The sequence below is a fragment of the Prinia subflava genome, chromosome 2, assembly GCF_021018805.1.
Source record: "Prinia subflava isolate CZ2003 ecotype Zambia chromosome 2, Cam_Psub_1.2, whole genome shotgun sequence".
NCBI classification, from domain to species: domain Eukaryota; kingdom Metazoa; phylum Chordata; class Aves; order Passeriformes; family Cisticolidae; genus Prinia; species Prinia subflava.
The window spans coordinates 36,418,850-36,435,016 of record NC_086248.1 but is presented as its reverse complement, the minus strand read 5'-3'; the positions used below and the strand labels follow the sequence as shown (position 1 = coordinate 36,435,016).

The 16,167-nt window shown below is 42.5% G+C and overlaps 1 protein-coding gene across 1 annotated transcript in view; it reads left to right on the top strand.

The window, feature by feature from the left end:
• The window catches only part of LOC134546663 (gamma-aminobutyric acid receptor subunit rho-2), a 37,592-nt gene extending 26,878 nt beyond the window's left edge, over positions 1-10,714 (top strand). Inside the window, exons 6-9 of the mRNA XM_063389637.1 lie at positions 1,113-1,253; positions 1,484-1,636; positions 2,264-2,460; positions 6,589-10,714. Coding sequence (XP_063245707.1) covers positions 1,113-1,253; positions 1,484-1,636; positions 2,264-2,460; positions 6,589-6,897 — 800 coding nt within the window. The 3' untranslated portion in view covers positions 6,898-10,714. The remainder of the gene's footprint in view (positions 1-1,112; positions 1,254-1,483; positions 1,637-2,263; positions 2,461-6,588) is intronic.
• The last annotated feature ends 5,453 nt before the right edge of the window (positions 10,715-16,167 follow it).

Genomic DNA, 16,167 nt, shown 5'->3' with positions numbered 1-16,167 from the left:
AGCAGTGTTGTGTATCTAGTCCTTGTGCTGCAAGACCAGAATTTGCAAGGAAATCATCCTATGACATAATCCTGATCCTGCAAACACTGTGAGCTGGGCTCAGCTTCTTTGGTGGAGAAAGTAATGTGAACAGTAAGATTTTTTGTAGACTTTCTCCAGTGTGCGGCAAGACTAACATCTGGTTGTTTTGAAGTCCTCCCAACTATTTGACTGAATGTTCCTCTGCAAAAAAAACAGAATCAGAATCAGAGGATAATTTTCACTGACCTTGAGGTCAGCTGCTCCAATATCCTGCTGAAAGCAGGGAGTTCTTCATGATGGGTTGCTTGGGGCTTTGCCCAGTTGGGTTTTGAGCAAGGTAATTCAGGCTCCACAACTTTTCTCTGCAACATGCTCAAATATTTGACAGTTATGATCCTGAAAATGTTTCCTTTTACCTGCTTGGGAACAATCCTTAGGTGAGACTTGCATCCCTTGCCTCGTGCCCTTTCGTTCTCCATTTTGTCAAAACATCTGGGAAAAGGCTGCTGCCACGTTCTCCATGAGGGCCATCAGAGCAGCACCTGGACCCCACCACAGACTGCTCTTCTTCCAGCTGAACAAGCCCTGATCCTTGTCCCTAAGGTCCCTAAGCCATGTGCTCCTGTCGCTGATGATCTTGATCTCTTCTCCTTCCCCATTCCTGTTATTTAGTGCACAAATTCTGTAAGTTTTTCATTTACACTCCTAACATATTTCTGGGCTTTTGCTTCTCGCCTGTCCCTTTGCTTTTACCATTCTAAGATAGTATGAAGTGTCCATGCTTTCTCCTTCCTCTAAATTAAGGTGTTTTACCCATGATTACTTCCTGATCTATTATCTATTTTTAGTCTGTGAGGTTCAGAACAGTGCCATTCTAACTGTTGTTTTAATGTGAAGGAAAAAGAGGATATGTTCTCTTGAATCTGGATTTTTGTTGTTGTCACAGTATATTATATGACAGGATCTTTTGAACTGCCTTGCTGTTGGCAAACTTACTTGTGGCACTAGTTCATGCCAATGACTGGATGCATTAACTTTTGCTGAACCTCTAAGCCCAAGTCACATCACATTGTCTTTCTTCTTTCCCTAAGATGCTTACACTGATGAAGATCTGATGCTGTATTGGAAAAATGGGAATGAATCTCTGAAAACTGACGAAAAGATTTCTTTGTCTCAGTTTTTGATACAAAAATTCCACACCACATCAAGACTGGCTTTCTACAGTAGCACAGGTATTGACCTTTTCTGATGTCATACTATTGCTAAACCTAGTACTGTATTAACTGCTTTTGAGGGGGCTCATGGGATTATGTCACTGAAGTGTAGTTTCCACAGTCTGTTTGAAAGCTCACTTTCTTGTTCTACCAGTCTTAGAAATAACAGAACTAAAGAAAGGTCTTGTCTCTCTGTACCTGCTGTCCAGGCTGTTCTCACCGATTCTGGCTTTCCTCCTTTCTCAAAGGTTGGTACAATCGCCTCTACATAAACTTCACGTTACGCCGACACATCTTCTTCTTCCTGCTCCAAACCTACTTCCCTGCCACTCTCATGGTCATGTTGTCCTGGGTGTCCTTCTGGATCGACCGACGAGCAGTTCCTGCCAGAGTCTCTTTGGGTGAGAACAACCACAGTGAGCCCTGGATGTGTGAAAGGCTTTGAATGTGGAGGTTTTGGCGGGAAAGTGAACTGTTCATTTTGATGGTTAAAGATACTGTGCGAGCAAATGGTGGTTTTATCTGATGATTAATATAAAGCATAACTTGCATTTTGTCTTAAGTCCTTCATCATTCAGAAGTCTTCCTCACTTACATGGTAGCTCAGGACAGAAAGTGCTGTGGTCTTAAAAATGAAGCTGTAACACAGAATGGTACAGCTAGGAAACAGGAGTCCTTGTCACCACTGGTCTTAGCAGACCTGATTTTAGGATTAGGTGTGTAAAAAAATATTTTACCAGCATTATGCTTAAACCCTGGAGTTTAAGGAGGGGATTAAATGCTGTTTGTTAAATGCAAAATGTTGACTGCTCCATTGCTTCTCAAAACTCAACCCATCATGAGCACAAAAATGTAGGTGGGGAGCAATTCTGCATTAGCAGAAGAGATACACACAGCAGAAGAGATATTTATTTCATACTGAACATCTTTTAGAGCATCATGTAGACCATAATTTCTGTTTTTCTAGAGACAAAATCCATTATGGACTGTATCAGTCAATAACATTTCCTTCTCTTGGTTCTTTCCAGGGATAACCACCGTGCTGACCATGTCCACAATCATCACCGGGGTGAATGCCTCCATGCCTCGTGTTTCCTACATCAAAGCAGTGGACATTTACCTGTGGGTCAGTTTTGTGTTTGTCTTCCTCTCGGTGTTGGAGTACGCGGCTGTGAATTACCTGACAACGGTGCAGGAGCGGAAGGAGAGGAAGCTGCGGGAGAGGGTGAGAAACACTGTTGTCATCAACTTATTCCTTTTTTTTTTTTTTTCCCTTATGGCTGATCTGGTCTTTATATTGACTGTCTGTTAATGGGAAAACATTGACAACCATGTGTGTAATTGTGTCTGTTTAGACCGTTCCACCTCAGGCTGAATTGCTAACACAGAAAAACAGGATTTGATCTTATGGATGTTCATAGGAACATCGGAGAACAGAGTGTGATCTGAACTGGGAAAGAGCACAACCTGGAAATGTGAGGGAATGGCAAGAGGGGAAAGTATGAAATCTGATACTTTGCTGCAGCTGCCATGATTCTTGTTTAGTAAGTTAAAGGTGTTATTTGGTACAAATTGGTTTCCTCCCTCTATAGGCAACTTTACTCTGAAAACTGGATTTAATAGTGGAATGTAATAGTGGAGATGTTCCCCATCACCAAGCACAAACAACCAGTCAGCCAAGTTTATGTTTGTACTTATATGCTATGAAAGGTCTTATCCTACATCCCTGGAGTGTTTCAAGACCTGATACATCCTGAGCATCTTGGCCCTGCTATGAGCAGGACATAGGACTAGAGATGCCCTGAAGTCCTTTCCAGTCTGAGGTATCTTACAGACTTCTAGGCCCTTCTTTGTGATTAAACAAAGCACCATTACCTTTTGAACACTAAGGCTTGGGACTAAATTTTTTTCAGTCCCCATACACCCAGGATATCACCATATTTTACAGTTTCTTTCTTCCTGGTAGGAACTCCTGCATTAGTTTACTGGTAATACTAGTAACCTACTGTCTTTGGCTCCTGGAGAAATTTGGATAAGCTTATTGGAAATGCCAATGCAGACATCATCTTTCATACAATTTAATCAAGCGTTTTCCCTCTATGAACTACTCTTCTGATTTTGCATGTCCTTCTCTTTACCTTCCTTTTCTCCCTATGACTTCCTTGAAGAACAGCACAAGTCCCATAACAGACTAGCATCTTTCTCAGTTGGCATACTGTAAAAAAATGTAATTAGATATATTTTTAGAAACCCAATTAGATACATTTACCAGACTCCTGTGATGAAATTTTACCTCTCTTCAAGGCCTTCTCAAAAGCATTATGATTCTGGAAAGCTGCTTGGACAGGTTCTGAGTATCTTAATTTATCTATGCCCCTCCCAGTCCCCACCTGGGGCCCAGAAATTCTCTGTAACACAAAGTAGAGATGCTCTGTGCAAGCACAGTGACTCCAGTGTGTCTGGTTTGCTGCATATGAGCAGTGGTCTGGGGCATTTTACCCAGCCCTGCTCAGGTATCCCATCTCCAAAGAATATAGCATCTTGGCAGGTAATGGGAAATAACAAGAAACATTCTTGCTAGGTTTGACTTGCCTAGAACAAACCTGTATTTTTTTTTTAAGATGAAACCCCTTCTCCTTTATTTTTAACTGTACTGGAGGGATGAAATGAAGTTAAGAGGGTTTGTTAATTTTCTGCTCAGTATTCTGGAATGTTTTGCCACATCCAGTGATGGTGTAGCTTATTTATATCATAAACCTGCCCTTTATTGAGTCTTGTACATTGAATTCTATATTCAGCAAATGCCTTTTTACTGCACAAGGGAAAATATCACACCCAGTTGTCAATGTGTGACAACATTATTCTTCAGTAGGGAAAATGGGAACAGAGATAATAAATAGCATTATTTGGGGAAGAAGCTCTTGAAGAAGCAGAAGAGACATTTCTCACAGTAAATGTAGATCTTGTCAGCCAGTGCTGCTCCCCTATGAACGGCTCCAAAAGTTCTAGTACGAACATGTAAGGCTACCCAGAAGAGAGCTCTATGTTATGTCTACATTAAGAAATTAAATGTGCCAGGGACAAAGACATGCAGTATTGAAAACTAAACCTTCTCTCCCTCAAGATCACAGGAGCTGCTGTGAAATGCCTGTGGCAAAAGGTTTGTGGCCCCATACTTACTCCCAGCCCATACCTGGGAACTTTTCAGTGCTTGATGGTCTGAGAGAGGCCAGAGACCTTTCTGACACTTTACCAGTATTGTCAGCTGCATTCCCATGTCCAAGGAGGCTCTTTGGCAGTCTTTGAATTATTATCGTAGACCTAGGCTAAAAGTCCTGCAGGGTGAAATTATGTAGTGCACCTCTGCGTGTACGTGCCTGTGTGAGGATGAGTGTAACTTTAGGTCCTGTGGAGGTGAGTTTCTAGCACGTCAGGCTCTCTAGTCCATAGAGGTGGCTGTCATCATACGTGCATGAAGCCATGGGAACTGTAATTTGACCTGGGGGCTGACAGTAAATCTGCAGAATTGCTTTCTCTGCTGAGTCCTGCAGCATTAAGTTTGTTATTGTAACTACTGTCCCTCACACCCAGCCACCGTCTCCTGGACCTGTCAGTTCATGATAAAGAGCCTGATGTGTCATTCTCCCCTGTGTTTTTTTCTGTTGTTTCATATTATTCTGGTTTTGGCTGGCACAGAGTTAGTTTCTTTTCAGTAGCTGGTACAGTGCTGTGTTTTGAATTCAGTGTGAGAATAATGTGGTAACACACTAATGTTGTTGCTAAATTGTGTTTATCCTAAGTCAAGGACGTTTTTGTGTCTCATGCTCTGCCAGTGAGGAGGTAAACAAAAAAAGCTGGGAGGGAACATGACAGGACAGGACCAAAATGGGCCAAAGGGATATTCTACACCATAGAATACATTTCAATTATTAAACTGTTCTTATCTCAATCTACAAGTTTTACATTTGATTCTTCTCCACAACTCTCTGGAGTTCGGGGGGGAAAGTGGGTTGAGTGAGTGACTGCATGGTGCTTATTTGTCAGCCTGGGTTAAATCACAGCAGCCCTTTTTGGGGAGGTACACTCTGGTTTTGTTCTCTTTCAGTTTGGTTTTGTTGGTTTTGGGGTGTGTTTTTCAAAGTGTGCCTGTTTAGAATAAAGTATGTCTTAAAACCCAATTGATGTTCAGCTATACTCATGGAATGCTCAAAAAATGTAAAGTAAGCAGGCTACTAACTTGTCGTGTTTTCTCTGAACATAACCTGTTGATACAAAACCTTTTGGTTATGTCAAGAACACAGAAAACCACCCTTAAGTTGATTTTAAGGTTTTCAATAAGCAATGTGATCTGTTGTTCAAATAATTTGAGGGAAAAGCCTTGACTGCAGGGTTTTACAATGGCATCCTGAATATTACATATTGATGTTATATACATTTTTACATATATATATGTATTCAGATATATACATTTGTTTTAGGTGAATATGTCCTTGAAAACAAATTCTTGGAAAACCCATACATCAAAGTTGGTGGAGTATTATTGGCTAAGGAGACTGGTCTGTGGGAAACCAGAGACAGGAATTCCTAGCAGAAAGGATATTTGGGAGTCCATTTCCACTGCATGCAAATACATAATCCATATTGCCAGGACAGGGAAACTGAAGATTTTGAATGGTTGAAGACTGCATTTTCTATTCAAAATTCTATCTGCATGCATTGGATTCTTTTAGGCTTGTGGGATGCATGCTGGTGCTGCTCAAGTCAATACAAGTTTTGCTATTAACTCCAACTAAGCTGGGATTTTACATTATGATTTTAGCTGGTCCTCTGCTTGGTTTAAAATCAGATTTATGAAGAAAGCATGTGTATCTGTAAAAACAGAACTTGGCCCTTTTCTTCCCATAACATGTACTGCATAAGCCGTTTCCACAGATTAAACTGTATCTTGTCCATGAATATTTATAAACACAAGGAATGAATAATAAGGAATCTCAAGACAGTAAGGATGAACAACAGCTACCTAAGAAAAGCTTTTGCTTAGACTATATGTCTGCTAAAGCATTTTTCTAATCTTTTCTGAAGCTGCTTGTCCAAGCAGTAGAGATAAACCCTGGTTCTTCCTTTTGAAAACAAGAAAAGAAAAGAAAAGAAAAGAAAAGAAAAGAAAAAAAAAAAAAAAAAAAAAAAAAAAAAAAAAAAAAAAAAGACTTTTTTATTCGAAGAGAAACTTAAAATATCTCCATCAATATTTTGAACTCAACTGTTTAAAAGATGTCTGTTAATAGAAAGGCATAATTTCCATTGCTTACATGTTTTTCCAATATTCAGCTATATTTCTTGTTTATGTCCCTAGTTTTCATGTTCATGCGGAATACCTCACTCGAAAACTATGATGCTGGATGGAAACTACAGTGAATCTGATGCCAACAGCCTGGCAGGGTATACAAGAAACCAGATGGTACCAGAAGAAGAAAAACCAGAAAAGATGGTTGTGCATTTAGCTATGAGCAATGAATCTAATTCATCAAGGAAGAGAGGCCTGAAGGGCCATGTGGGCTTGCGCATCATCCAGAACACTCATGCAATTGATAAATATTCAAGATTAATATTCCCAGGCACCTATATATTTTTTAATTTGATATATTGGTCTGTCTTCAGCTAAGCATGCTGGCACAGCAGTGAATGACTCAGAGGACATCTACGAAACACTCTTTTGTTGGTACTTTTTTGTCTAAAAGCAAAGCTAGAACCTGATTATTTTATTGCTTCTTTGAAGGGTAAATGGGAGGACACATCCTCCAATTCCATGTGCAGGCCTCATGGAGGAACTTGCTGTGCTGGTTGGTTTCCAGCCCACCCCCCTACTCCCGTTTGCTTTATGACACACGCCATTTCTCATACTTGAAAATACGTATTCACCATACACCCAAAATGTGCTGGATGCTTGTTTGGGGCTGGCCACGCTGGTGGTGCCTGCTGTGCAATGGACAACCAAAGACAGTGCTCATGTGAGCTGTAAGGAATTAAAGAAATGCAATTTGTGTGGGGAGGTCTGGACAGTGCTTCTTTAAGGAAACTGAATGAGCACTTTCCTCTACTTTTGAGAAAATGTTTTTGTTTTTTCTTTGGCATATAAACATAACTTTTTCATTGTTTTGTGAAGAATACCTCCTTTAAGGGAACAGATTCTGCCTGTTGTCTGCATAGGACAGTTCCATTAGGACAGCTGTCTGGCCAGGATCAGCTGGGCTGGTTACAGAGCACAGGTGATATGTTTGAGTCAGTGTTTTTTTGAGTCAGGGTTTTTTTTTTAGATTACAAAGAGCAACCCACAGACAAACTGCACATCCCAATGTGCCTCTCCCAATCAACACAATGCCCTTCTGTTCAGGCATTTGGGATCAAAAGGGATACGTCTGCCAGAACCTCTCTGCAGAAACGGAGGCATGCCAGAGATTAAATAGCCAAGAATAATACTGTGGGTCCAAGGTCGGTGTAAGTCCTTTGAAGCTGCTACACAACATTGTAACAAGCTTATGTGCTTGGCAGTTCTTTTCCTATCCTGTGATATCTCCCTTTCCTTTACTAACAACACTGACAGCAAAACCCACGTGTAGAAATGTGATAGCAACAAGACAGTGATGCTCAGGTTTGTGTGCTCCTTATTTTAAGAAAACACTATGAATTTTTGGCTGTCGTGGAAATTATGTACATCAAAACACTTGTTTACGAAGCTGAAGCTGAGCAGTGGCAGAAGATCCTCAAGTGTGAAGAGCCAGGACCAAGGTTAGAATAAAGAAAAAGCAAACAAAAATGCTGATTTAGTTACTGATCTAACTGTAATTATTTGTCAACACATGAAATTTTCTGCTTACCACAGTAGGAATTCTTACATCCTAAATCTCAGGGGATGTAGAAAGTAGCAGAGAAATGTCAGCTCTTGGCTGTCAACAATACCCAGGTTTTTTTCCCTTGTGCCTCAAATATTACTGCCTAAGTCAAGCTGGTGATGGCACTGATTTAGTGGAAACAAAATTGATGAGAGAAGCTAAAATTAACAACTATGTTCCCCTTTAATCAGCCCTTTTAATAACTGACATGAATGGAGTTCTGTCTGGTCATAAAAGTAAGAAACCACATCCCTGAAATTGCTGGCAAGACAAGGAAGGACAGTGTCTGAGGGGCGGGACTGCCCAGCCTGACACTTGTCTCCTGAGCCACCAGGTCAATGCATTTACCACTCATTGCTTGTGGAGCTGAAACCTGGATACTTCTCACATTGACAGGTGGAGATCACTACAAGAAAGACACAAAAAATATAAAAGAAACAGATCACTCATCTTTTGAGAGGTTAAAGCCCAGGCATAGCAGTGCATTCTTCAGCGTTAGCAGTTCTGAGTGTGAAACAGGAGCCAATGTCCCAGCTGGCAGCAGGACACTTGCAGGAAAGGGACCTTTGCTGGGGAAAGGCAGCAGAACTATGCCATGAAACCACCAGAGGGTTCAGGGAGTGAGAAACTTGGTTCCTGTGCCCCCATTTTGCCAGTGTTTCAGCATTACCCACGGCACATGCCATTTAACCTCGCAGTGCCTCAGCTCCTCCATCCAGGAACTCAGGAGCTCTAGGATTTGCCTACCTCACAAGGTGCCCAGAGGCTCAACAGGCTCAGATAGCACGTGGGTGGGGCATGCCTATCATTTCTGAGCAGGTCACCCAGTGGAATCCAATTTTGTATTTGTTACCAGTGAGTTCTTCAAACACATACTCTGAACCAGTCCAGCTGGAAGAAAGCAGGTATCTCTCCTGCCTTATGATGCTATTACAACTCCCTTGCATTACTGTGATATTAAACCAGGGATAAATGTAGACAAACAGCCAAAACTGTGAGCACTGTCAATGAATAATGCCTCCTGGCATACAAACCCCAGGAAGTCCTAGTGCTTTACTTTGCCATTTCTTTTTATTGCACCTCCTGCTCCCTTAGAAGTTATATGATGGCAAAGATGTCCTTTAGGTTCTATCATCTTTGTACTAGCATTCCCAGTAGTTTTAATGTCTAATGGGCATCTTTTGGAGAGGATACCTTACTGTTATTTTATTTGCATGTGTGCATAACTGATAGAAATTGATGTCTGCTTTTGTCAGCCTATAAAACCATCAAGAGGATATTTTTTCACTGAAGCAAAAAAGAAATCCCTCCTCTATCTTAGGCATTACTTAAGCTCGTTATTAATTGAAACAGTAAATTAAAAGTATAGATGCCAATAAAGCCAAGACTTCTCCTTCAGTCATCATTATGAATTGATACTTTTCTGTTTATTCAGAGGAGAGTGGCTAGACATGAAGCCAGAACAAATATTTGAAGTGTGGAATTGACAATATATTTCACCTTTGATTTCCACTGGATTACAAGAGACTCCATGAGCACTGTCCAGCTTCCAGTTGCCAGCTCCCAAACTCAATGTTTTGAGAGAGAGAGCCTGAAGCTGGGCTCTGAATGCTGTTTGATGGATACAACCCAATTCTGTGAAGCACTGAGCAGATGAACAATGAACCTACTGAAGGAAAGGATTTTCAGAAGTGCACAGGAGATCTGGGCAAATTGAGGTTACTGATGAAAATGCCTTCTCTGGGCAACCTGGTCAAATTGCAAAGAGAGAAAATGTCAGCTCTGCTCATTCTAGGTCTGGCTCCATTGCAATTTGACTTCTAACCAAAACATGTCTTTAAGAAAAAGTAACTATATAGATATGTGCACATATGTATAATGTGTATGCAAGCATAATGTATAACAAAGGAAGACACTGGGATGTGTACCTATGTTAAATAGTGTCCATGTGTGAAATTGCAATATATTGTATGTAAATTGCCATTTATTATGCCCAGAAAACTTACTATGTTGAATGGAAAAAAGGCTCTTATTGCCAGTCAAGGGCCAAGAAATGAGATATTGGCAAAAAAAGATGGGTTCTTTTTTTTTTCTTTCTGAAAAAGGAGGTGTTGAGAAGGGTGCAAGCAATACTGATGCTAAACTTGTGCAGTGGGTACAATCCACTGTGCTGATTGCTGTAATCAAACCTGGTAATAAAATAACAGCTGGAAAGGGTGGAAAAGAGTAAATTTCATGGTGTGAACTTTAAAATGTGATTTTAATTCTGTTTGGAAATCTGTACCTATAAGCTGATACCCAGGGGCAAAGGATGTGAATAAACACCTCATTTGTAATTGATTTCAAGTAAAAATACATTTCAAAAGGTGGAAGAAATGTAGTGGAAGCCTTCGAGTACTTTGAAGTATGCAAAGCTCTTTGGGAAAAGGGAGCTGTTAATTACAGCTATAAGCTATGGATACCTTTTGTGAAAACTGCAACCCACAACTGAAGAAAGTTTAATAATTGCTTTACAGTTAATGGCCCATTTTCAAAAGATCAAGTGGCAGGTATGTATCTCAATCTCATCTGACTGCAAATGAGAACTTGTCATTTAATTCCTGCTTTGTGTCTTTGAAAACATTGTCTCCATGCTTCCCAATGGAAGATGAAACTGCTCCGAGGTCCCAGCTGCCAGATCTCAGCTATTATCCCTAATGCAGACTTATGGAACTAAAATAAATGTGCACGGGTGAGGCTGATGCCTGAACCACTGAATAATAGTTATTGTCTGTCACATTTCCACAGTGGAGAGATTACAGCAAGGTACAGCCTAACTATGTGAGATTCTGCCCTGCTGAAATGTAAAGAGCAGGAAAATTTATTTAAAAAACAGCAAGAATTTAGCACTATTAAAATTAAAATGTAATCCAGTCTCACATTAAGCTGATTAATTACTTTGCACAAATGACATTTGAAATAATGTATCAGGGTCATTACTCTCCTGGTCAGAGAACTGTCAGTCCAGATGAAGAGAGAAGGGAAATGGCTCACAAGCACGGAAAAGGTGCTACTCTTGGCATCCAACTCTTGTGGAAGGACAGGAGTGACCACCAGGCTGAGCAGGGCCTGCTATGGAGGCAAGGGCGAGGGGAAACAACTTTCCCAAGGTACTCGGTGCCTGGGAATCACACATCACCATGTGGCACTCCTGGATTTGGGCACAAAAAGGTTGTCATCTGCCAGAAAGGGTGGGATATCCACCAGCCATAGGGCAGTCATGAGAGGTGGTGCAGTGCAGGTGGTGTAGCTCATTTTGGCCAGAGGTTTGGGCTGAGTTCTGGCCATGTGTGTCATTAGCTGGTCCTTGGTCAGGGTTTCACACAGGAGCAGAGGGCAGAGTGCCCTCCATACCAACACAGAGAGACATGCCCAGCTCCCAGGTGTACCCCCACCTCTCAGCTCATCCTGCAGCACTGAAGAGATGGGGGCTACGTCATGGGCATGGCATGGAACGTGTGCCACAGCCCTCCCTCTGAAAGGCAGCCAAGAATCAGGACAGTCCTGCATTGCCCACTCCCCAGAGCAAGCAGCAAAGCCCTTAGCAGATAATTTGACACCTGATTCTTACTATTTCCTCCCCTTGAGAAACTGCTGAAGACTCCTTTTGGCCAGTTGTCCAAACTAGACTTCTTCCAAAAGTCTTTTAGGGGTCTCTGAGTGTGTATATGCACACTTGCAACCATAGAAATTCGCTTGGGAGAAATGTCTGGCAACTCAACCCGTGCAAAATGCATATAAATGATGTGGAAAAAAAGAAGGAAAGATTTTACTGCTCTACTTGTCATGCAGATTTATAGAAGAAAATTGTGTGTTTAGCTCAGAGGGAATTCAGAGCAGGAAATGAAAGGACAAGTTAATTGTAATGACAGTTTGAATTACTTGAACAAATATATTTTGGGAAACAGAACAGAACATTAGAGCTGTAAAATTCCCTAGCCTCCTGGCTCTTTCCACCTTATCTGGATTTTTATTACTGTCCAAGTTCATTTCAATCAAGAAATTTTAAACCTTTCTTATTAAGGTGCATAATGAACACATTTTTATTGGTACAGATGGGAGGAGACCTTCAGTGCCCTGCACAGATTGTAATTGCAGCAGCCTCCAAGCAAAAATACTGCTCATTTTGCATCTAGAGTTTCAGGAGAGCTGCCATTCCACAAAACAGGAAAGGCAGAGTTATTCACCTGTTGGGAAGGGACACAAGATGCTCTCCAAGGAGCTGCACAGGAGAAAGAACCTATTATTTGTACCAGATAGAGGCCTTGACATCTAACACATCACCCTAACCACAGCCCCCATCCATGATGGCACCATGGATGCAAACTGCCATCCTGGGAAAGGTGACAAAGGATGTTTCCTCAGGGCTTGGTCCATATTCTGTGCCTCTGTGAGATATTTTCTTTATGGAGTCAGTGTCCCCTTGCCCCAAAGGTCTCTGAGGTGCTCCCAGGGTGGCACACTGGAAGAAATGTTTCTCTTGTTCTGAGGCTGAGCTGGGGGCTCTCCCTGTGTGTTCCATCCATGAGGGAGGTTGGTGCTCAGTCTGAAAAGGTGGTGTCTGTTTGCAGGATCTTCCTGTCAGATTCCTGCCACATCAGACCTTCCTTTTATCCCAGTGGTGACCTAGGAGAGGAAGAGGAGGAGGAGCTTTTGCTTTGAAGGCCTCCTTTGTTTGGAGAAGAGCTGGTGGATGACACAGGAAGCAAGTGAAAGTATTGAAATGGGAGGCCCTGTTGATTACTTGGGGTCGAATGATCTGTCCCAAGGTTCTTGGGCACTCTGTGCCCTAAATGACAGAGGAGATTGTGATAAACGCCAATCACTCGCTTTTTGAAATTTATGAAAATTTAATAAAGAATAAAAATTGGTTACAAAAAAATTAATAGAATAATAAAAGTTTAAAAAGTTTTCAGAGACAGGACAAATAATGAGGCAAATAAGAGCAAAGTAGGTAGCCCGGGTCTACCGTCCCCCCTCCCTCCCAGACAAAGGCTGAGAAGGAGAAGGGCACTCTTTGGGAGGAATGTCCCCTTTTTGAAGACCAAAATTTCACGATTGTGCAATCTTTATCTTAAGACAGACCCGTTTGCCCAGAGTCCCTCTTCTAATCTTTGGCGTCCAGGTGTCTGGCTCGATCAGGTGGCCCTTGTGGATTCAGTCTGGTTTGACCAGGTGGCTTCTGTGGATGCAGGGAGATATGCCTCTTGTCTTCTGAAAGTCCTAAGGGGGGGGTTCTCTTCTTCTTGTTGTAACTGTTATCTCTGTTGAGAAACACCTCTGGGCCTCTCCCTTTTTTTTTTTTTCCTTCTTGAGCTAAAGAAAATATCTTACACACAATTCTTTTATTACTAAAACTTAATGCTAAAAATTACATTTACTATATTATTCAAATGTCAATACAGCATAACTTTTCTACCTAGCATTATTGTATATAGTAAATATCTGCATAGAGCCACACACACAACAAGCCTTTTTCACAAGATGCAATTCAATTTTGAACTGAGCTGCTAAATGGAAATGGCACTTGCTGAGCTGCCATAAGCCTTCACTGCCCCTCACACAGAGTAAGGGTGGGGCAGCAGCTCTGTGCGTGTGGTTGTGTACCTCATTAATCTGTCCAGGAACGCCTGGGGCTTCAAGTGGGGATGGTACCCAGCAGTGATGCCACCCAGGAACAATGCTGCCCATCAGCTTCCCCTTCCCCGTGCTCAGCCTCCCACAGAGGGACTCTCCCCATCTCTTACCCACCCTCCTGCAGATGTAACTATGCAGTGCTTAGCAGGACATGGCTTCCTTTAAAAAGAGGAAAAAGTAGGGAAAGAGGCAAGAAGAGGAAAAAGTCCCCCCCAAATGAAAGTAAGTATTTTTGTGACTGTGCCAAAGGCAGTATTTTGCCAAGCCATTAGCTGCTCCTCAGTTCTCCAGCTTTTCTTTAATCACAGCTGTAATGTTTGTGCTTTCTCCTCCTCAGTTCTCTGGCAGCTGACGTAAATATTACAGAATGTCACCATTCTTCCCACATCTCAGCTGGTGACAAAAGCCAGGAAAATAAGTGACTAATATCTCGAGTGCAAAACTTTTGTTCTGGTGCTCTGCCAAGGGAAGGCACCATTGAGGCTGCTTCACAAATAAATACTCTGTAGGGTTTCCTTACTATGTGAATCCAATTAATTGAAGCAATTTAATTGAGAAGAGGTAAAACAGCTTTGTAAAAATAATAAAAATCAAAATTTGTTTGATTTCACAGAGGAGGAAACAACCTCAGTAAAAAGCCTTAGGCTTACCCTCACTTCAGGACTCAGTCAAGGCTGTGAGGATGCACAGTATACAATGGTGAGAGTGATGGTCTGGTAGGATGGTGGGTGTGGGTGCAGAAGTCAGCCCACAGGAGGACCACCAGTGCATCCAGGACTGGAGCAGCCACCCAGGATGAACCTTAGACCCAGGGTTTCATTCCTCAATTACTCTATCCCTTGCTGCTAAGCTGCCAACTAAACTAAAATGCTCGCAGCTGCTTCCAGGCACATCCATTTCCAGTATGGAGGCTGCCTCAATGCCTCATGGCCACTCCAAGGCATGTCTCTGGGCCCTGGCTCAGCCTGTATGGAGCAGAATGCCTCAATATTAATATCTCATGAGTCTGCAGGCTCAGCTGCCTGTCCAGGCTCGGAACTGTGGTGTTAAACTGCCCCCAGTGTCACTTCCCAGCTGCCTCCCTGAACCTGGAGGTCCCTCAATGCCTCGAGCACCTCACCCATGTCCCATCCCAGCCTCCCCATGTGCTGCTGTCAGTAGAGCAGCTCAAGGAGTCAAAGGCTTCACTTGCACTTGCAGCCAAACAGACACGCCTCCAACTGCTCCTGGTGTCTACCCCGATCCTTGTTTCTGCTCCCCACGAGACTGTGACAGGAGATGAGGAGTCACCCAGAAACAAGCTAAAAAAGAGGCTGAAAAATGTTTGTCAGTGATCAGGAAGAATGAAGAGGGTGATGCTGCTGAGCTGGGTTCCCTGAGTTCTTGGGTGGAGCACACACACTTGGCACTAGGGCTAAGTGTGTGCCAGGTCTCAGGCACAGCAGAGCAAGGCTCAACACAGCTCCAGCACCAACACCGTTTTGGCCAAGGAATGATAGTCTTGGGGCATGTCCCCACCACCGGGACAAGGCTGCCATGCCAAGTCCTGCCACAACAGTCAGGCCAAACAGGGTAGGGGGGACCAGACAGCTGAGGCTCCTGTGCCTGAAGGCATCATTGGCCACATTTAAACCATTTCTGGCAAGTGCTTGTGTAGACTGCTCTTAAAAACCTGCAATGTCACAGCCTCCCCAGGGAGCTTCTACCAGTGATTAACCAGCCTTAAAATTAGGCAGTGTTCACTGGCAGCCCAGCTGAATCTCCCTTGCTGGGTCTGTCAAGCCCTGTGGGTATGAAGTAAAGTTTATGTACAGTTTATGCACCTATATTTGTGCAGATGTATCTTGTGTTTCCTCTGCTCTTCACTTCCCTGCACTAAGTGACCTCCACTTTGTCTGAGATCCTCCTCAGAGTTCCCCAGTTTGTTTACAGACAAAAATCTCACAACAGCCTTACTTCAGTCACAGAATTTGGTTTGGGTTGGAAGGGGCCTTAAAGACCATCTTGTTCCAACTCCCCTGCCATGGGCAGGGACATCTTCCACTAGACCAGATTGCCCAAAGCCCCATCCAGCCTGGCCTGAACACCGACAGGGTTGGGGCATCCACAATTTTTCTGGGCGATCTGCTCCAGTGCCTCACCACCCTCACAGCAAAGAATTTCTTCCTAATCTCTAATCTAAACCTACCATCTCTCTGTTTAAAACTGTTTCCCTTGTCCTATTGCTATCAAGCTGTACCAGCCCTGCTTGCATCCACCATTTCCTTCTGCAGAAGTAGCATGATTTGAAATTGGAATTTGATTTCTTCTTGGCTTTTTTTTTTTTTTTTGGTTTGGTTGTGGGGTTTTTGTCTATATGTTTTTCA